The following is a 23,755-nucleotide window of genomic DNA, read 5'->3' as shown; positions in this document are numbered from 1 at the left end:
CTCCCCATCTTCATTCGGTTCTTTCTTTCCCACCGCCTCTTTCGATATCGGGTTGGTAATTAAGGGTCGCCCTCTTTGCCATCGCCATTAACAGTACCACGTCCACTATCCGGAGTCCTGCCCAGTTCCCCTTGTTTCTGGACTATTTTGCTGTTTTCTGTTCTTCCTCCGGTCTTGTCACTGCTAGTCGGCTACTGCAGCTTACGATAAAGCGATTAGAGGCATGGACTGCGAAGACGGGTTTTACCTTTTCCGCAGACAAATGTGTGTGTGTTCATTTTAATCGTTCTCGACGTCCTTTTACCTCCCCTGAACTGCGTCTGAGGGACACCATTCTTCCTTTTAGAGACACTGTGAGGTTCCTGAGCCTCACTTTTGATTCCAAGTTGTCGTGGTTGCCGCACCTTAAAGACTTCAAGGTGCGGGCCCTGAAGGCACTGAATATTTTGAAGTGTCTGAGCCATCGGTCCTGGGGAGCAGATCGGGCGCGTCTGCTGCAGTTTTATAGGGCTTTTGTCCGGTCGCGTCTTGACTATTTATGCACTGTGTATGGGTCAGCGAGGCCTTCGTATCTGAAGATTCTTGACGCAGTACACCATGAGGGTATCAGGCTGGCCACTGGTGCATTCTGTACCAGTCCCATCCCCAGCCTGTGTGCTGAGGCAGGGGAACCGCCGCTCGCCATCCGGTGGAAACTCCTCATGGTGCGACGGGTGCGTCGATTCCTTGCCTGTCCTACCTCCCCTGCGTACCCTACCGTTGCCCGACTGCCTATGGAACGTCTCTTTTCCAGTCGTTCCAGAGCAGCGAGACCATTTGGGATTCGTGCCAAGCATTTGCTTGAGTCACTTGGTGTGGAGCGTGTTGCACCCCAACTCCAGGGTTTTACCCGCCTGCGTCCCTGGTTGCTCCAGAGGCCCAGCGTCCTTTTAGACTTATCAGAGTACCGGAGGAGCTGCACTCCTGCGTTTATTTTTACCTCCTTATTTTACGATATTTTAGACCAGCATGCCGACCATGTACCAGTATTTACTGATGGCTCTAAACAGGGGGACTCTGTTGGTTGTGCTGCTGTTTTCCCTGATCGAGTCGTCAAGTTACGGCTTCCTGCGGCATTTACCATCTTTGATGCCGAATTGTTTGCGATCTTGCGGGCATTGTAGCAAAAATACGGCTTTCAGCACTATGGGAATTAACTTCTGTGGTCATCAGTCCCCTAGAACATAGAACTACTTAAACCTAACTAACCTAAGGACATCACACACATCCATGCCCCAGGCAGGAGTCGAACCTGCGACCGTAGCAGTGACGCGGTTCCGGACTGAGCGCCTTAACGGCGAGACCACCGCGGCCGGCAGCATTGGAGCAGATGAGATGTGTTCCCAGTCTTAAGTTACTCATCTGTCCTGACTCCCTGAGTGCCCTTCAGACCATTCAACACTTGTACCCAGCGGATACGGTCGTCCAGAACATCCATGATGCCCTACTCCACCTGCAACGGCAGGGGAAGGAGGTTTCCTTCTGCTGGGTGCCGGGGCACGTGGGTATTAGTGGAAACAAACTGGCGGATGTGGCTGCCAAAGGTGCATGTTCCCTCCCTCACGTTGTTGAATGTGCCGCCCCCCTACATGCTGTTACCTCCCTTTTGCGTTTTCGTGTTATGCGTCAATGGGAAGAGGAGTGGCTGGCAGTTGGTGAAAATAAGCTGCGTTTCGTCAAGGCCAGTCACGATTACCTACTTGTTTCACTTCGATTTCTGTTCTCTTTTCCTTGTGTTTCCTTTCCTTTTTTAGTGCGTTTCTTTTCCTCTTGGTTTGCCTCTGTATGTGAGGATTTGGAACTGCGTCAGGCCTGTGTCTTTTAGCCGTTCTCCTTGTTCGCTGTCCGTCTTCGTCCCTTCACCGCATGTGTTCCTGTTTCTATGCGTTTGGGAGCTGATGACCACGCTGTTTAGCGCCCGAAAACCTCAAACCACACACGACACACACACAACATATGGGAATGAACGTCTTCGACAACAACCATTTAAACAGATGAACAGCCTGTCATTTTCAAGGCACATCTGCAGAGAAAGACAGATGTTGGAAGAAATTAAACCCTCTGTATGCGGACCTACGCCAGCCAAGAACCGTAATACGGCAGAAAGACAACACACACACCCTTCCAACTGTGACCCTACACAGCCAATGACGACCATAGTCGGCAGTTACCTCCAGTGGTCATTAACAACTTACGGGTGACCAAGTAGCGTCAGCCCTGTCCCTCTGTTGCTTCACGATAGAGGGAAAAGGGTTTCAACCAGAATTACGGCAACAAAATCAAATCAAATGATCCCATGGCACTGACGGCCGTAAGTCCCCCCTTGGGGAAGGCTGACCGCCGATTTGTGAATTAATTGGGCGACTTGCGTATCGATCATTATGAAATAATAATGAGGATAACACAACGTGCAGTACCCAAGCGGAGAAAATCTCTCCGGCCGGGAATCGAACTTGCGCCTGCTGAATGGCAATATGACGTACTGACCACTTTTTTTAACTCCTTATTTGGCCTCGCGAGACAGTATCGACTCCGTTTCAGATCTCCCTACCACAGAAAAGAATCTGAGGAAGTATCAGAAATTGAACCCAGCTCCTTCCGCACTGAAGGCAGCAACGCTCACCAATTTCTTTTCTGCCCACTTTTATTTATTAATTTATTTATTTATTGGAACGTGAAAAGGTAATATAAATTTTATTTACAGACAAATAATACACCAAATCAGCATAACTGCAGAACGTACAGAGTGGGAAGCTGACAGTTGCTTTGAAGCAGACGGAAGGCAGGGATGAGGGGATATGAGTACGTCTGGGTCACCCCCGGGTCGATGTCAGGGTGAGTGGGTAGGGGTCGACTACACGAGACTTGGCCAAGGCGTCCCCAACACCACCACCCAACCGCAAGACAAGAAGAGACAGTCAAGGAAGGAGATACTTCATTGTAACCACGAAATTTCATCGTGTAACAACCAGTGGTAGGTAGGGGAGACGGGAATGAAAAAAGACAGTGCGGTGTGAGCCGCTGCGCTTGAAATAATGTTGGGGAAGTGTTAGTAGCGCACGTCGACAGCATCGAGCCACGGCGACAGCGTCGAGCCAACCGTTTGCCAGACACATTCCAGCTGTGCAACCGCACTGAAGTGATTGGCGAAATAGGTGCGGCACTGTGGACGTCGTTCAATCATCGCATGCTCATTCTATAGGAAGGTTCAAAGAGTGAGCCACGATCTGTCCCCGACTCCATGAAGATAAGCAACTGTCCCTCCTTTGACCCAGTCTATCAGATGAGTCTTGGCTGCAGGCGAACACACATCCTCCATGCGAATGAAAGCGTACAGTTCGACAACGACGGAGGGGCGCGGAAGAAACAGGCGATCATTTGCCGCCCCAGTGTGCAGACCTCACGAACACTGCCGCAGGTCAGGCGATGAGCATCATCGTCAGCGGAGTGATGTGTGCGGCATAAAGGACTGCCCATTAAACCAATAGCATGTAAACACTAGTTAGTGGGGAAAGGTCTACTTCGGATTTCCATTGCATATTACTTTGTTATTATAACAAGGGATAGTGAGTTTTTGTTTTTGAATATTTCATGAAATATGTGGAGATAAGATTTGTTTGCAAGCTCCACTTGTTCGTTGACAATAAGGTGTGGTGAGTTGGAGTTGTGGATGTAAGTTTCTAGCTCGTTGAGCAGATTCATTTCCTTTCCTTTTGTTGACAGTCTGTAGTATTTTTAGGTTGTCTGTAATTGCTGTGGCTGAGTGACCATGGTCTTTTAAATGCATAGCTAAGGTGGATTTATCAGAGTTATTTAGCCGGAAGGCATCCATATACTCACGATATCTCTTAGTGAAACTCCTTCCAGTTTGGCGTATGTAGAATTGGGGGCAATTGTCACATAAAAGTCTGTAAATACCTGATACCTTTTGTGGTGGCATTCGCTATTTGTCTTACTGTTGTGGATGGTGTGCAGTTATAGCTTGTTTTTAGTGCTGAAAAAAATTTGAATACGAGTTTTCTGAAAGAGATTGGCAATTTGGTATGAAATTTTACCTATAAAGGGTATGTAGGCAAGATTTACAGAAAACCCACCACTAGTGATGTTGTCACTAACAACTCTTCATGTCATCCAGTACAACACAAAATGGCACTCTTCAGATCCACACTTAATCGTATACATAAAATCCCACTTAGCTCCCATGATCAACAAAAAGACATTAACATTAGAATTGGATACGACCCAGATGTAATTGATAAACTTAACAAAAAATCAAAAGGAAACAATGCACACCTCCTAAATCAGATTCACAATAAGGACAAAACACATTTGCCCTCATACCCTTTATAGGTAAAATTTAATACAAAATTGCCAACCTCTTATGGAAAACGAGTATTCAAATTTCTTTCAGCACTAACAACAAGATACAACAGCACATTATCCACAAAAGTAAGACAAATAACGAATGCCATCAAAAATCAGGTATTCACAGACTTTTATGTGACAATTGCCCCCAATTCTACATAGGCCGAACCGGAAGGAGTTTCACTATAAGATACTGTGTGCATATGGATGCCTTGCGGCTCAGTAACTTTGATAAATCCACCTTCACAACGCATCTCACCACATCTTATTATCAACGAGCAAGTGGAGCTTGCAAACTAATCTTATTTCCACATATTTCATGAAATATTCAAATACAAAAGCTCATTATACCCTGATATAATAACAAAGGAAATATGCTATGGAAATCCAATGTAGCAATCATACAACAGTTCAAGTGTCATTATTGTAATCTGTAAAAGTCATATTGTAAAACCAAACTTTAACTAACATTTTCGTAATTTGTAATAGCTTTCAAAATTTCATATGCATAACATCATTGTACTTCCTAGATCTAAGTTCTCTGACAACAGTGTGCTCAAAACAGTTCTAACTTTCATTTTTTAATTTTTAATAGCTTTAAGTAATTTCATATATAGATGTATCATCGTATATATAACATTGAAGAAGTATCGTAGATCTCAGTTCTCTGATAAAAATTTGGATCAAAAAATTTCATAATGTGGATCAAAAAAACCTCGCAGATTATAAGAGCTTTTTAAGTTTCTATATGTACAACACCCTTGCACTTCCTATGGCTCAGTTCTTTGATCATAACCTACACGTTTCTGTATGAGCAACATCTTTACACTTCCTACGTCTAAGTTCTTTGACCATAGCCTATACGTTCGTACGTAAACACAGTGTATTTCACGAGTGCATGTCGTAATATTGAAATATGTAGCTAAACTTTATAAAACTGAAATGTGGACGTGAAAATGATAACAAGTGTGCAACTAAGTGGAAACACTGTCATTACAGCGTAATTATAGTAATGATTCGTCATCTTTATCTAAGTAGAGATGTGTTTTTGACAAACGCTGCCTTGCCACCTACAATTGCTCTACTTGTATCTATTTAGTCACCAGAAAATAATATTTTGTATTGATAGAGTGATCTCCAGCAGTATAAACGTGTACATGAATGTATAAACACCTGAGGATGGGCAAAAGCCCGAAACCGGTTGTGTGACGAATAAATAATCTTTCGTTGTGATCGGTAGCGGAAATTTTTCTACAGCCTACAACACATTTAAAAATACTTTCGTATATTTTTCTGGAACAATTCGAAATAAGCGGCCTATAGCAAAAACGTGTTGCAGTACAAAATTACACAACATTAAACTTCCTGTAAAAAAGATCTTATTCATTGTTTTCTTTATGACGTACAATTTGTGTGAAGAGAGCGAGAAAATAACGAAAATCTCGCGCGACGTGCATGCGCTGAGATATAGGTAGGTTTTGTAATTTAAGGTAGTTTTCCGACTTGATAGCCCACATGAAGTTTTCTGTTTCAAATAATAGTTCCTGTCATCCCTCAATAATGATCATTCGTCCTGGAACATCCTTATGTTGTGTTCAGTTTTTCAATTATTCATTTAACATGGACAGATTAATGTCATCAGGATCCTTCTTGCATGAAACCAGGGTTTTACATGAATTTACAAAACTTATGAAAATCACAGTTACTCTAAAAACTCATAATATTTTTAATATTTGATCTCTACTTCTACTCTCTACATGTATTAGGCATTTTGCCCATTACGCCTTCTTGGTTGAAATTGTTGATTTTTCTCTGTACTCCTAAATACTTTCTTTCCACTGAGTAATAATGTCATCAAGAATGTACGCAGCTACTCTTGTTAGCAATCTGATCTCTAGGGCTAGTAGTCTGGTGGGAACGAGTGTTTCGGCAGTGTTGTCCAGGTACGAGCTTCAAGGATTAGGGAGCAGTAGTTATTGTGAGCAGTTGTGGGTCAACAGTGAGTTCGATAATTTGTACTGTAACGCAGTCCTGTACATTAAACGCTGATCTGAACGATTTTTCAATAGCGTTGTCACCTCAAGATGCAATTTTTCGCGACTACTGTCACTTATCTTCGTGAATTATGTTTTGTTTATGGTTCAATGACGGTTATCGCTAAAGTCAAGTAGTGGTCTAGTTCCTTGGTTGGGACAAAGTGATCAGTTGCAGCTTATACTTTTCTACACTTCTCTAGATCACATAAGCTTTTACATAGAGCATCTATTTTTTACGTTTTAGATTAACGTATTGGCATGTCTTAGTTATCATTTCTCTATGACTGATTGACTCTGTTTGCTTTATTTTCAATGGAAGGTGGTCGTTTGTAAGTCCCATTTGCACTGCCTCCGAAATTCATGAACTGTTTTAGCTCTCCCGTAGTCAAACTACATCTACATCTACATCCATACTTAGCAAGTCACCCAACGGTGTGTGGCGGAGGGTACCTTGAGTACCTCTGTCGGTTCTCCCTTCTATTCGAGTCTCGTATTGTTCGTGGCAAGAAAGATTGTCGGTATGCCTCTGTGTGGGCTCTAATCTCTCTGATTTTTTCCTCGTGGTCTCTTCGCGAGATGTATGTAGGAGGGAGCAATATACCGCTTGACTCCTCGGTGAAGATATGTTCTCGAAACTTCATCAAAAGCCCGTACCGAGCTACTGAGCGTCTCTTTTGCAGAATCTGGAGTTTATCTATCATCTCCGTAACGCTTTCGCGGTTACTAAATGATCCTGTAACGAGGCGCGCTGCTCTCCGTTGGATCTTCTATATCTCTTCTATCAACCCTATCTGGTACGGATCCCACACCGGTGAGAAGTATTCTAGCAGTGGGCGAACAAGTGTATTGTAACCTACTTACTTTGTTTTCGGACTGCATTTCCTTAGGATTGTTCCAATGAATCTGTCTGGCATCTGCTTTACCGACGATTAATTTTATATAGTCATTCCATTTTAAATCACTCCTAATGCCTACTCCTAGATAATTATTGAATTAACTGCTTCCAGTTGCTGACCTGCTATATTGCAGCTGAATGATAAAGGATATTTCTTTCTGTGTATTCGCAGCACATTACACTTGTCTACATTGAGATTCAGTTGACATTCCCTGCCCCATGCGTCAATTCGTTGCAGATCCTCCTGTATTTCAGTACAATTTTCCATTGTTACAACCTCTCGATATACTACAGCATCATTCGCAAAAAGCCTCAGTGAACTTCCGATGTTATCCACAACGTCATTTACATATATTGCGAGTAGCAACGGTCCTACGACACTCCCCTGCGGCACACCTGAAACCACTCTTACTTCGATAGACTTCTCTCCATTGAGAATGACATGCTGTGTTCTGTTATCTAGGAACTCTTCAATCCAAACACACAATTTCTCTGATGGTCCATATGCTCTTACTTTGGTCATTAAACGGCTGTGGGGAACTGTATCAAACGCCTTGCAGAAGTCAAGAAACACGGCATCTACCTGGGAACCCGTGTCTATGGCCCTCTGAGACTCGTGGACGATCGTCTTTTTCGAAACCCATGCTGATTCCTGCAGAGTAGATCTCTAGTTTCCAGAAAAGTCGTTATACTCGAATATAATACGTGTTCCAAAATTCTAAAGCTGATCGACGTTAGAGATATACATCTATAATTCAGCACATCTGTTCGACGTCCCTTCTTGAAAACGGGGATGACCTGTGTCCTTTCCCAATCCTTTGGAACGCTACGCTCTTGTAGAGACCTACGGTACACCGCTGCAAGAAGGGGGGCAAGTTCCATCACGTACTCTGTTTAAAGCGAATTGGTATCCCTTCAGGTCCAGCGGCCTTTCCTCTTTTGAGAGATTTTAATTGTTTTTCTATCCGTCATCTATTTCGATGTCTACCATTTTTTCATCTGTGCAACAATCTAGAGTAGGGACTACAGTGCAGTCTTCCTCTGTGAAACAGCTTTGGAAAAAGACATTTTAGTATTTCGGACTTAAGACTGTCATCCTCTGTTTCAGTACGATTTTGGTCACAGAGTATCTGGACATTTTGTTTTGATCCACCTACCGCTTTGACATAAGACCAAAATTTCTTACAATTTTCTGCCAAGTCAGTACATAGAACTTTACTTCCGAATTCGTTCAACACCTCTCGCATAGCCATCCTCACACTACATTTGGCCTGGTGTAAGTTTGGTTTGTCTGTAAGACTTTGGCTATGTTTATGTTTGCTGTGAAGTTCCCTTTGCTTCCGTAGCAGTTTTATAATTCGGTTGTTGTACCACGGTGGCTCTTTTCCATCTCTTACGATCTTGCTTGGTACGTACTCATCTAATGCATATTGTACGATGGTTTTGAAATTTTTCCACTGATCCTCAACACTATCTGTGCTTGAGATGAAACTTTTGTGTTGAGCCGTCAAGTACACTGAAATCTGCTTTTTGTCACTTTTGCTAAACAGAAAAGTGCGGGTTTTCCCGTCTGGTTTCCGGTCTTTGGGTAGCATATTTATTGTGTAATCTAGTTTGGTAGTAAATCCATGGAGCTTGTCTTTCAAGTCCAGGAATGGAATCGAGGTCGTCTCCCAAATTATCTCTTTCACCTCCGATGCAAGTTCAGGTACACTGATATACTTAAAGTCTCTGTATGTTGTCAGTTACAATTTATTTCTTGGGTATTTCAGGGAGTGAGCCATGAATATGATGTTGTGAGCTCATTACAGGTACGAGTTTCTTTGCATGTGGATTTCGTGGCAAATATATGTATGAGAGTGTGACTACAGGCTGCATTATTGGTAGGTGCCAGCCGCAATGTAGTTACATTTGAAGGAAAAACAACACACATGAATTTTAAAATAAATATGCAGAATATTTGTGTGTTACTGATATTAGTGTAAGCTCTTAAGTCGAAACGAATTTTTAAAGGTCAGTTTTGAAAAAGGCTATCACACCCACTTTCAGAGGTCTGTAGAGTACGCAGATTAGGCAAATATTGTTGAGGAATTCGATAATTACGAACGTACTGATATTCGACGCGTTTTTCATTGCTGTTGGATGACAGAAGCACAGGCAGTAATAAGTCAAAGCGTTTGGATGCTACTGCTCCACCTCCTCATATGTTACTTCTGTTTTTTTTTAGGACAGTAGAGTCTGCACTGACGGAACTGGAGAGTATGCTTGGTTTGAGCCAGGTGGCCACGTTCGTTAGAAGAAAGACATGGATGTCAGTATTCTGTAATATAAGGCGAAGTTCGTCGAAATGAGTTGAAAGTGATGGATAGCTATGTTCTACAGTAACAATACAGACACGATGATGGAAACCGTGGCTGTGTGAGTAGACAAGTTCATAACGTCTAGAGTACAGGCTTTAAAGTTCATTTGCACGATTTTGTCCAGCCTTTATCCGCACCATTATCCTGCCACCTCATGTTCACAAGCTAAGTAGCCCATGTTCGGATATCACATTATTCAAAATTTTTATCTTTCAGCAGGGAAATCCACGCATATTGTCAGCCTTATCTTTAAGAGTTCCTTAATCACAATTGACTGTTTCACAAATTATCGTATATGATAAGAACTTCACGATTGTGGGATCATAACGTACTACATCCTATTCCATTACTTCCGATAACAGAATGTGCTTCATGTTTATTTGTTTTCACTTCAAGCTTTTACAATTTAATATGTCTATGTTAACAGTAAATGTTTTAATTTTTCCAGCTAAACAGTCAACACAACAATAAATCATCCATATTGTCTTCGACTAGAAGAATTACAAGCTACGTACCGTACCATTTTACCAAAATGGGAGAAAAACGAAAATGTCGCTACTGTCAGCAGATAATTTCCATGGCTTCTGGCTCATTATGAAACCTGAAAGACATTTAAAGTCGAGGCATGCAATAGTACCTCTGGAACGATGTGGATCAGGAAGTCGATTAAGGTCGCATGCAGAAAACCTAGAAATCATTTATCGTGAACCGTCCTCATTGATGCTTGCTTCCATCTTTGGTGAAATTACCCTCTCAGAAAGGTAAATTGAGTCTCAAATTGTATGCAGCACATCAGTGTCGACAGGTTCTGGACTTAGTCCTGAGTTATTTCTTTTTGTGGTGTGTTCACCCCAACTGTTTTTGATTTGCGACATTCAATAAAAAAGTAAAGCTTTTGATTCTATAAAGCCGTTCACATTATATAAAAGTATGACATTAGATATACAGGTTTCAAAAATGATTTACACGGACTACCATCCTTTCTCTACAGGTGAAGACACAGAATTTACATGTATGCTTTCCCCGAATATTAATTTACTAAGTCGGAAAACGTTGTCGAATTCTCTAATTCCTAGTCTGTATCATGAGCTGTTCGATAAAATTAAAGATGATTGGCCACCGCAAAGGCAATATGCCTTACGTCAGATGTGTAGACGAGTGTAGTAACATATGTTTCTATGTTCTCACTGCACATATCATAGATGAGGAGAGTGAACTAAAGTCATATATTTTACAGTGCTCTCAATTTGAAGACAGAGCCACTGCAGAAAACATATCAAACTGGGTAAAGTATGTTATTGTCAAATGCAGCATCGATTTTAAACAGACAAAGCGTTAAATATTAAATTAACTGCCATGCTTCTCAAACTTCCATGTATCCGACACATTCCTTAAAACTCATTGTGCAGCACGCAGTTCAGAAGTCCATACTAGACGATGTCAAAAGAATTATGTTTTTTAAGGAGAGCCCCTTTCCTTTAATCAAATTTGCTGAAATGCGAGAAAATTTTAAAAATGTCCGACTGAAACTAAAACAAGATGTCTCAACCAGATGGAACTCTAGTTAGGGAATGTTGCAAAGATTTTCTATGAATAAAACTCCCATAATTTCTCGCCTCACTGTTTTAGGTGGAAATTCGATAACCTTAAACTGAAAGGACTGGGAGATAATGCAACAGGTCTTACAGATCTGGAAAGTTATCGGTGGGGCTACCAAAGAGGTGTCCTCAGAGAAAACAATCTTACATTCAAAAACGAAAATCTTGCAAAGATTAATGGAACAGCAACTGAAATCTTTTAAAGACAAAATTAATATCCTCAAGAAATAGACTTATTGATTTATAATTTCCTTAAACGGTTGTCAGAGTGGTATGGAATTATGTCCAGGAACAATTTATTGGTTAAGCAACGTTACTGGATCCCAGATACAAAATTCAAGAATTTTCAGCAGACAAAATATTTCAGGATTGCCATATGAAAACTATTGCAGAAATGAAAGCGTTGGTTATTAAAAAAAATGAAAACAGGCCATTTCTCAATCAGTTACCACCGTAATGCTGGAGACTTCTTCAACCTGGAAGGAGTCTGATGAAACTATTGGTCAGCTTCAAGCAAGTCAGAAACCGGAAAGTGCACCAATTGTCGACTCTGACAAATATTTAGTGGAGGGATATTTGCCTAGAAACAGCGAACCCTTGAACTGGTGGGAAACAAGAAAATTGCTGTGGTCAACACTGTATCAATTTGTTCTAAAAGCGTCGCTGTGAACGAATATTCTCAAAAGCAGGACAAATATGCACTTTCTCAGTGCATATTTGTCCTGCTTTTGAGAATAGTTGTTCACAGCGTACTTTTCTCAAGTAACAGACTCACATTGACTAAAATGATCAGATTTTATTTATAAATAACAATGATGATTAATTTTTCCTTTTTGGGTTGATATATGATAAGGCTGACTGTAAATGATGAATGCAAATACTCTTTAATTATAGTTATATTATAATTCTTATACTGTATTTTTGCCAATACGAGTATCGAAATACAAGAATGAGTCTTCAATCTCAAAAATTTTCCACTTGTTAAAAAATATTTAGGATTTCGTTGTAGTATTTGTAATTTTTACAGCTAACGATGTTTAAAACTTTTGTATCACAAAATTACTAGGAATGTAACACAAAATTAGTACTCCTCTTTATCTGTTCTTTCAAAATAGGAACAAATCAGATAAAAATACAGGTTTAGTGACTTGAGTTAAAAAGGCAATGTGCCTTCCTTTTACTTATTTCATGAGTGAGTGGTGAGTCATGTAAAAGAACTAGTTCACTTCGCTGAGTGATCAGTTCTGAACCGATATCGGAAAAGAATAGTTTTACCCGTCTCTAGTTCTCTGGAACTTTGGGAGAGAGCGCGCCTCTTTCTGGCTGGAGCATTGTATTGCTATTACGTTCAACAGTGCCCGAATGCTCCTGGTCACCCACTAGATAGCGAGGTCAGGAGTCGTCGTTCTGGTTTCGCGTGGAAACGTCATATGCAGTTGAGTGGCACCAAAATGATCCGAACAGCTAGCTGATGTCATGAAATTTGAGTTTAAAAGCTTTCCGTCGAGCTGTAGGGCAACAGTGAGTATTTATTCGGTTTCTTCGTGGGGGGGGGGGGGGGGGGGGTACGCGTAATTATGCACGAAATCAGAGGACAAATCAACATCGTCATTCTTAATGAGCAGCACGAATTGGCGGAGTATGCTATTGTTTCAGTACTTATGAAGGCTACCATGGACAGTTATAGTGTGAAAGATTAATTTTGAAAAGCGATACAGCAATGGCAATCTTCAGTGTGATGATGGCACGAAAATTTAGCTAAAAGAAGGCACATCTTTATTTATTTAATTGACTCCTACTAGTTTCCGTTTTATGCCATTTTGAAGTGATTTACTGCAATAGGAAAATGAGCCACGTGTATTGAAATGGCAGCGTCTTTAAATTTTCGTGTGCTGTTCGTTTTGGTTCAGTCTTCTGGTGTCTGGTTAGTTTGACATTGTGACAGTTCAGTAGGGCACCTTATTACTCTGTCAAGACAATGAAATATTTTGATGATGGTTTACAGATTAATTTGCCAACCAGTAGAGAGTGTTTCCGAATGAGTATTTGACTAGTGACTCATTTTTACTGGAAGATCATACACCTCCAGTTCAAAAATTTAAATGATTTTACAGAGTAGTGGAATACGAGTAGCTGAGAGACTGCAGTATATGGCAAGTATTCAGGTTTGGTACACTAGGAGAGTATTTCAATTTATATTTGGAAATTGATGTGCTACTGCTCGACGATATGTTCGAAAATTTTTAAGGTCCATGCCTTAAAACATACAAACTGCATCATCCTCATAACATTACTTCACCTGGCTTGGTGTGGGATGGACCGGTGAAAGCAGGGAGCAGAATTGGAGTCTATTGCGGATATTGATTAATTGCAGTTTAATGAAAGCAGTATTAGAGGGACGTATTGCTCATTATTGAAGCACGTATGTCATTGCAAACGATCGTTTTACGGCTAGTTATGAACGCGTAGTTGACGAATCTTCCACTTCATCTGTTGATGCGTGTGGTTGTTACCGCTGGGCAACGTTAGAGTGTCTTCCAGTGACCGATTTTATGTAGTTTCTCCAGAAACTGTTAAAGCTTTCGATGCGGAAAACATATCAGACGATTCTGACAAAGGATAAATTTCACACGTGGATCTCGTATATCCTGAGGATCTTCACGATTTTCAATCAGAATGGCTCTTATTTTTCGAAAAATGGCACCTCCATACAATAGTAGCAACAGCAAAAAAATTAATTTCAACTTTATATGATGTCATTCACTGCAGAAATCTGAAAGGAAGTTTGTAACATAAATCGGTACTAAAAAAAGATTCATTGAATCATGTAGACAAGCTTCCTGGATGAAGCCATACATTGAATTAATGCACAGAAATGTACCAGTGCTATCAATGATGCCAAGAACAAACCGTCGAAACTAATGAATATGAGTGTGTTTGGTACACCCAAGCAAACCGTAATAAGAGAGATGTAAGGCAGCTTCATTGATTACAAAATCTAAATTTCAAAAGAGTGTTACTTTTACCGAAAATTTTGATGCTGTTGAATTTAACAGGCTTAATGTATTGTCTGATAAACGTAAGTCATTAGAATGGCTATTTTGGATATTTCATAGATCCCTCTTAGAGACATTCACTATAGAATGTACTAAAGAAGTTGTCAGAAAAGCACATAAAACTGTGTTTTATGGATAAGGATAGGTTCATTTATCGTACTAAAACTCCAAATATTGACTAGGATACCAGGGACGATGTACATAAATGCTTTGATGCTTTCCATGTAAATAAAAGACACAACATTCCAAAAGTGAATAAAAAGGACGTTGGATCAATGAAACCGAGCTGAATGGTGAACATATTTGTTGGTCTACAAGCTAAAACGTATGCACTCTAGACCGAGTCAGGATACATAATGCATAGAGCAAAGGGTCTGAAACAGTCTTATGTTAAGGAGTTAAGCATGGACGAGTTCTGACAGTTGTGCAGTATATGAAAGTATCATGCAGTTTCAACTGCAGAGTAGCAAAGTTCAGGTTTTTCAGCATACGATGATTAACATTATGTAGTATCATACAAGGTGAACATCTCAGCTTGGGTTTACTACCATCTGAAAATGATGATAATGATGATTTTAATGGCTTAGGAGGTTAGTACTAATTGATACGTGATGATGACGGATTTCGTTTGTTATGTGGGAAAATCGTAATAAGGTGACTTTTAGCTAGTTTTAGTGTGCATCTGAAAAACATAAAATGCAAAAACATGAACTTATACCATTGTATGTGTACGAAAAATTGTAAGAAATATTAAATAAGTGAAAGATGTCACAGGGGTGAATAACTTAGCTTGGTGCACTACCATCTGAAAATATAAATAAGTTAAAATGTGATTCGTAACTGAATTTAGTGTAAATGTGAAAATGTAACAACGTTGTATAATTTAAACTCTGTCTATCCTTCATCAGAGCTAAAGTGTATGTAATAGGCTATGCTGTATTGTGCATACAGATGTCCTTAGTACAATACCAACCAGAATTATTACTACAACTGCAAGTAGCCTCAGATGTAACTAAACTTGGTAAATTCTACATACTTATTCTTGCCACTGGACCTGTATTGTTCACTGCCTTAAACAGTGTGCAGTCAACAAAGTGTGCATCTAACATTTCGCTGCAATGCAATCTTTTCTGTGATAAAGTTTGTATCTAGAGAATTTTTATTCAGCTTTTTACTGCAATTACCTCTCTAATATATTACACAGTTGATGGCTTATTCGAGCGACTGCTACAGAAAAAGAGTTGTGCAATTTGACATAAATATTTTTAGTGAAGTGTGATACAGAGAGAAAGAGAGAGAGAGAGAGAGAGAGAGAAGCAGGGAGAGAGAGATGAAATTTACTAATGAGGTGATACATCATTTAGCATATAAACAGAAAGAAATGAAATGTACTAATGAGGCAGATATGAGCTGAGTAATCGAATACTTTTGAATGCAATGCCATTTTACGCAGTTCAGATGAAGTTAACATATTTTTTCGGAATACTTCAGTATTGTGCATAACTTTAATAAATAATTGGATTTCTTTTACAGTTGGCAGGCTACATACTGATTGGACCTTTTAGTTTTAATAGCTACTCGGTAAAATACCGCATTGTGATTAACTGTCTCACTTTAATGAATGCCAATTAAAATTTTTTATAAATGTTACTGACTTAGCAAGTATGTTGAAATACTGAACCACCTACTCTTAATTCAGTCCCGCAAAGTTATGTATGACTATATGTAGAATTTAACGTCGCTTGATTGGAGGTCTTGCATGTGATGGTTTGCATTCGATGCAGATGAGTTCGATCCTCTTTCAACAATGCTTTTGTCATACATGTACATTCTGGATTCCTCTGCTGAACAAGAGTAAAAGGCCATGTTAAATACCCAAGTTTACCTCATATAGAACAGTTCACTAGTTGTAAGTAAGGGAACTGGAAGATCTGGCAGATATTACAAAAAAGATGTCTTTAAGTGATGCATCTTCTTGGGATGAGTACTAACACTGTTTCCCCTGTCAATACTTGCATTCAAAGTGTCACATTTTTCACGTGTTTCTGAGTGAGGAAAGCCAAGAAAAGAGAGATTAAACTTTGTGTTAATTATATGAATAAAAAAAACTTAGAATTTACTAGTACTTTAATATTATTTTTACTTTTATTTTTCATGCAAAAAATTTTTCCTTTAAATATTTTAGGTGTAGCATATGCATTTTCAGAACGTTAAACTCTGTATTCAGAAGCTCTTCCTTGCTCGAGCTTCTTGACTAATGAGTAGAACTTGCTGGATGCGTCTTCATCTGTTCAGATGTCTACTGCACACTGTGATCATGCACTTAGTTCATACCGTTTCTCTGGTGATCGACTTTATATACTGATGGAATAATAGACATCTGCATATGCTCAGGTAGACTCTAAGTAGACCCCTATTTATCCCATCTCGGTTACAGAATTCTTTCTTGCATACTATGAACTCTAAGTTATCCATGCAGACCCATGAAATTACACTTTGTCATTAATATTTTCATCATCAAAATCGTCATAATCTAAATTTAAAAATGTAACTCCTCCATATCATACACGCCTAGTATTTAAATGCTGAAGCTGTGTGTTTCACATCCATTTCTGGTACTTAGTCGTCACCCTCACTATGAGAATTGTCATTTTAGATGGCAATTTTTTTTCTTTTTCCTCTGTATCAGGCTTCAATGATGATGTCTCTTATAACAAAGAGTGCATGAGTAAAATTTATAAATGATTAAATATTACTGTATATGCGATTTATAATTGTATGGAGGTATGTTAAGTTTTTATCTTCATGAAACCGGTTAGTATGGTAGAGCAAATGAAATCTAATAACGAACTAGATCTACTTAATATTGGGTGTCATGACAAATTGTTAGTTCACTTATGTATACATCCTGAGTATCCAGTTCATCAAATTTTTAAATTCCCTAAAAACATTTTTTCTATTTCTTTTGGGAGCATCGCACGCATTTTCTATTACATGAGAAATCCATACCTGCGTATTTTGCTGGAGAAAATTTTCCAGTAGTTCATACACAGCCTTCTGCATGCAGAATTTTCATTTTTCTGTCATTTCTTTTATGAATTTTCGTCATTTATTGCCCATTTCTTTCATTTCAGTGGAGAAGTTTCAGCAGAACTTGCAAACTGTGCCAGAAAAATTAAAGATAAATAGATGTAGGTTTTCCAGTTTAAGAAGTCTGGCTTCGTGAACACACATTACCACACTTACTTTGCAAGATGCTTGTGCCTAATAAATAATTAAAAAAAACTGAGGGTGTCGGCTCTGCTTATATTCCAGAACATTCGTTTACAGTGAAACTCAGAACACAGTTTTCAACATAAATTACGTGGAACACAGCACCACCTGTGTTGATCTGAAACTTTTGATGTAAACATACTTTCTCGAACCTGTAATAAATGTTCTAGGATTATGCAAGTAATCCTTCGCCTTTGAAAAATCTCTGTAGTGAGAGAACCATTCCCGTGGAAACAGCAGTCGTCCTGAGAGCATGGAATAGTAATTATGAAACCCTAATGAAAATGTACTTCTATATTTAATTTGCTCAGGGAAAGACGCATAAATAAATGAAGGAATTCTGTTTTACTGAGTGATTACTGAAAAAGAAACAAATACTTTTACATGGAACAGCATAGTTAATAACACAAAAATCACTTGATGCCCATAGCCACGATCAGCCAAAGAATTCACTGGCAGCGTAGTTTTGGAACTACAAGAATCCTTTGATGAATGAAAAACTTGTTTGCTCGACTCGATTACGACTTAGGTACAACGAATAAATAGAGCGGAAACTGCCACACCATAAACCTAAGTGCCGGCCGGGGTGGCCGAGCGGTTCTAGGTGCTACAGTCTGGAACCGCGTGACCGCTGCGGTCGCAGGTTCGAATCCTGCCTCGGGCGTGGATGTGTGTGATGTCCTTAGGTTAGGTTTAAGTAGTTCTAAGTTCTAGGGGACTGATGACCTTAGAAGTTAAGTCCCATAGTGCTCACAGCCATAAACCTAAGCGTTGGTCCCACTCTGATGTTCATATTGTTTCAGCTTCAGCGACAAGTAGTATATCTGGCCACTCCCTCTCGGTCCGAAAACTAGTTTGACGCAGCTCTTCGGCTACTTTATACTGTACAAGCCTCTTCATGCGAAATAACTACTGCAACTTGCAACCCTCTGAATCTGCTTACCGTATTCATTTCTTCAACTCACTTTACAATTTTTACCCATCAGACGTTCCTCCAATATTAAACTAGTGATCCTTTAATGTCTCAGAACGTGTCCTGTCAATTAATACCTTCATCTGGTCATGTTGTGCCACAAATTTCTTTTCATCCCAGTTCTATTCTGTATCTCCTTATCAGATATATGATCTGTCGTCCAATTCTCAGCATTCTTCTGTAGAACTATTTATCGTCCATGTTTCACTTCAAGAAACGGCTACCATCCGTACAAATACAAATGTTCAAATGTGTGTGATTTCCTAAGGGACCAAACTGCTTAGGTCATCGGCCCCTAGACTTACATACTACTTAAATTAACTTATGCTAAGAACAACACACACACCTATTCCCGAGGGAGGACCCGAACCTCCCGCGGGAGGGGCCTCGCAGTCCGTGACAGGACGCCTCAAACCACGCGGCCACCCCGCGCTGCGTACAAATACATTCAGAAAAAAAATTATTGACACTATATTCAATGTCACCAAATTTCTTTTTTTCAGGAACACTTCACTCGTCCTTGCCAGTGTACCTTTTATATACTCTCTACTTCGGCCACCATCATCCTCAACTACTAACATTGGCAAAGCTGATAATTAACATCCTGGTACTATAAAGATACAGAACATGAAGGGCAGGAAAACAAAGAACACTTGTTCAACTCGAAGAGGAATACCGGTTGCAGTGCAAGCAGCTCGAATGTTAAATAAAATCCTTCACACTCACATAACACAAGGTAGTTTCCAGAGGTGCGATGAGTGGTATTGGGTGATTCTAATTAAAGTGTAGCTAATCTAAGAGGTAAACTGTGGTCTGTAGTTACCACAATGAAGCAAAACTTGGTAGATATTCTAATGCGTTAATGCAGAACCAGTTTACGCTGGAAAAAAATTAGTCCACTTCGGCCACCAGGTGCTAATTTGGCACAGTGAATGCAAGAAAGACGTACAGAAATGTTTCCTTCTATAACGTATTAGGGACGGGACGTAGGGGTAAATGGCCCAACAAGTGAGAAAGACATGATCTTGATTTCATTATTAAACGTCACTTACACAACTTGTTCAATATTAGCACCGGAGACGTCACCCAGAGGCTGCAGTCGCTATTCTGAAGGCACTGGAGCGGATGAATCGTGTTCGGGGCAATCGATTTCTCCTCTGTTCCGATTCTCTTAGTGCCTTACAATCATCGCAGAATCTGTACCCAACTGAGGAGATGGTCCAGCTGATATATGGCCAACTGTACTTGCTCCAACGGCGGGGTAAGGATGTATCCTTCTGCTGGGTGGCTGGTCATGTAGGAATATGGGGCAATGAACAGGCCGATCGGGCTGCCTAAGAGGCCTGCAGAGAGCAGGATGTGGTCCAGGGTCCTATTCCCTTGCAGTCTGTCATCTCTGCACTCCACAAGAAGTGCATGGAGTTGTGGGAGGAAGAATGGCTGGCGGTGACAGCCAATAAACTGTGGTTGGTGAAGTCAACAACTCGGCCGTGGCGTACCTCTAGCCGGTTTCTCAGGCGGGAAGAAGTGACCCTCACCTGTCTTAGGATTGGGCACTGTCCTCTCACACATAGTTTTCTATTACGGCGGGAGGATCCCCCGATTTGTGATGCTTGTGGCGTGCACATCTCTGTCCGGCACATTTTAACAGACTGCATTTTACTGAGCGGGCGCTGAAGACCTTGCCGTCGTGCGCCCATACAACCCTCTCCATCTCTATCACATCGTAAAACGACGTGATCAACAATGGTTTGCAGTATTTCCGGTGGAATCTGAGTAACGTGTTCCTTTATACTGACCTTCAGATCACGTAGAGACTGAACGTGGCCCTGGTAAATGCGTTCTTTGAGATATCCGCAGAGCTAAAAGTCACATGGATTCAGATCAGGCGATCTTGCAAGCCATGCATGTGAAAAACCTCTGGAGAAAACACGTCCGTGAAAGGTTGCATTAATCAGATATTTCCCTGGTAGATCTCTATGAGGTGTTGCCCTATCTTGCATGAAAACAGTGGTTTTCACGCAGTTGTGCTTTTCCAAAGCATGAATCACATGCTGTACAAGGAGGTCTCGATAACGTGCAGACGCCATGGTGCATCTAACACACCTTCTGTGTGTATTCACTTCAAAGAAGAACGGACCGAGATCAAAGATTCTTGTAAACCTGCAGCACACAGCAACGTTCGGCGAAAGCAATGTATCTTCGCGCACAAGACTCAGTTTGACAGTATCTCAAATTCGGCAGTTCTGTATGATCTACATTCTGTAGTGTGAAATGTGCGTCACTCCACGGAATACTGCCCGGACACATGACATCAACTTCGAACGGTGCCAGAAACCGAAGAGCAAATTCTGAACTATGTTGCGGGTCATGAAGATCCAGTTGCTACACTACTGGCCATTAAAATTGCTACACCGAAAAGAAATCCAGATGATAAACGGGCATTCATTAGACAAATATATTATACTAGAACTGACATGTGATTACATATCCACGCAATCCTAAGAAATCAGTACCCAGAACAACCACCTCTGACCGTAATAACAGCCTTGATACGCCTGGGCATTGAGTCAAACAGAGCTTTGATGGCGTGTACAGGTACAGCTGCCTATGCAGCTTCAACACCACAGTTAATCAAGAGTAGTGACTGCCGTATTGTGAGGAGCCAGTTGCTCGGCTACCATTGACCAGACGTTTCCAATTGGTGAGAGATCTGGAGAATGTGCTGGCCAGGGCAGCAATCGAACATTTTCTGTATCCAGAAAGGCCCGTACAGGAGCTGCAACATGCGGTCGTGCATTATCCTGCTGAAATGTAGGGTTTCGCAGGGATCGAATGAAGGGTAGAGACACGGGTCGTAACACATCTGAAATGTAACGTCCACTGTTCAAAGTACCGTCAATGCGAACAAGAGGTGACCGAGACGTGTAACGAATGGCACCCCATACCATCACGCGGGGTGATACGCCAGTATGGCGATGACGAATACATGCTTCCAATGTGCTTTCACCGCGATGTCGCCAAACACTGATGCGACCATCATGATGCTGTAAACAGAACCTCGATTCATCCGAAAAGATTACGTTTTGGCTTTCGTGCACACAGGTTCGTCGTTGGGTACACCATCGCAGGCGCTCCTGTCTATGATGCAGCGTCAGGGGTAACCGCAGCCATGGTCTCCGAGCTGATAGTCCGTCCTGCTGCAAACGTCATCGATCTGTTCGTGCAGATGGTCGTTGTCTTGGAAATGTCCCCATCTGTTGACTCAGGGATCGAGGCGTGGCTGCACAATCCGTTACAGTCATGCGGATAAGATGCCTGTTATCTCGACTGCTAGTGATACGAGGCCGTTGGGATCCAGCACGGCGTTCCGTATTACCCTCTTGAACCCACCGATTCCATATTCTGTTAACACTCATTGGATCTCGACCAACGCGAGCAGCAATGTCGCGATACGATAAACCGTAAACGCGATAGGCTACAATCCGATCTTTATCAAAGTCTGAAACGTGATGGTACGTATTTCTCCTCCTTACACGAGGCATCACAACAACGTTTCACCAGGCAACGCTGGTCAACTGCTGTTTTTGTATGAGAAATCGGTTGGAAACTTTCCTCATGTCAGCACGCTGTAGGTGTCACCACCGTCGCCAGTGCTATGTGAAAGCTCTGAAAAGCTAATGATTTGCATATCACAGCATCTTCTTCCTGTCGGTTAAATTTCGCGTCTGTAGCACGTCATCTTCGTGGTGTAGCGATTTTAATGGCCAGTAGTGTACGTCGTCTTTTTGGCAAGGAACATCACCTGGATCTTCTGCGGGTTCCAGTGTAAAATTGACCGCAAAACATTCCGCATTGTTGACCACCGAATGGACAGTTCTTGTTACCCTGCACGAGCACTAGTGCCACCAGGGGTTTGTACTGCATGGTCAATTAAAACATGAGCAACCTCGTCAATAACTTCCACTGGGATAGAACGGCTTCCTCTTCCAGGTGCCACACCAAACTCACGCCTGTTTTCGAATTTCGTTACCGTCTTCTTCAAACCATTTAATGACTTCGGGACTCTCATCAGATGTTGGAATCAGCGATACTCTCTCAGTGCAAGGTCGCGCGTAGTGGCCGCATGGTTTGAGGCGCCATGCCACGGATTGCGCGGCCCCCTCCCGCCGGAGGTTCGAGGCCTCCCCCGGGCATGGATGTGCGTGTTGTTCTTAGCATAAGTTAGTTTAAGTAGCGTGTAAGTCTAGGGAGCGATGACCTCAGCAGTTTGGTCCCTTAGGAGTTCACACACACACGCACACACACATACACACGTTTATTGCAGCACTATGATTGCTGCCGTTCACATGAAACAGTCTCACTAATGGTGCACCGTCTTTCTTCTCTATAGCCGCACTCTTCACTCCCGGTATGACCTGCCAGCTAATAGCGTGGATGTCATACTGTCATAAAAAGTGTAGAGTGCCAGATTTATAGCCGGTGGCCGCAAATCGAACTAATTTCTTTTCAGTGTAAATCGTTTTCGCATTAACGCATTAGAATATCCACCAAGTTTTACTGCCGTACGATAATTACAGCCCATGCGGGATCTCCATTAGTAACTGCGCTTTATTTATAACCATACTGTGTATGGATTACCATTACGTTATGAAGTAACCTGCACAATTTAATGTGCATTGACGAGTGCTGTGCGACAGTTGCTGTACATCAGTGCAGAAATCCGCAGAAAGTCATTTTAATGAGAACTGCGTTCGCATGGCGAGGATTTGTAAAAATAACTTCTGGCTTTTGTAGAACGTCTCGTCATTCAGCAAACACTCAACATCGAGAAATAAACTTTTAAAAGTAGTCGTGAAATACGTTGTCCAGAAATGTGATGCACCTATCGGCCTGTGTTATGAGGGAACTTCGATGCGTTTTAAACATCCAGACAGTCGTGTCGCTTTGCCAGTCACTGACGATGTGAGCGATGGTTATGGACCTGCTACAGCCGTCGGCACACGGACCGTGCATCCGAACGTTGAGCGTGCCGAGTTTCTGACGTCATAGCGTGGAATAGTACGTTCGGGAGTCTTTCCGAACGTGCAGAGCAGTATCTGGCATGTCAGATATTCTGAGCGTGCGGCTGAGCGTTGACCAATGAGATGGCACAACGCC

General features: G+C 41.3%; 1 protein-coding gene across 1 annotated transcript in view; it reads left to right on the top strand.

The window, feature by feature from the left end:
* The first annotated feature begins 2,837 nt into the window (after positions 1 to 2,837).
* Positions 2,838 to 23,755, top strand: part of LOC126416852 (uncharacterized) — a 28,565-nt gene continuing 7,647 nt past the window's right edge. Inside the window, exon 1 of the mRNA XM_050084735.1 lies at positions 2,838 to 2,874. Within this exon, the coding sequence (XP_049940692.1) occupies positions 2,838 to 2,874 (37 nt within the window). The remainder of the gene's footprint in view (positions 2,875 to 23,755) is intronic.

Source organism: Schistocerca serialis, chromosome 8, assembly GCF_023864345.2.
Source record: "Schistocerca serialis cubense isolate TAMUIC-IGC-003099 chromosome 8, iqSchSeri2.2, whole genome shotgun sequence".
Taxonomy (NCBI): Eukaryota; Metazoa; Arthropoda; class Insecta; order Orthoptera; family Acrididae; genus Schistocerca; species Schistocerca serialis.
Note: the sequence above shows the minus strand (reverse complement) of the source record. Positions and strands in the feature narration are given on the sequence as shown.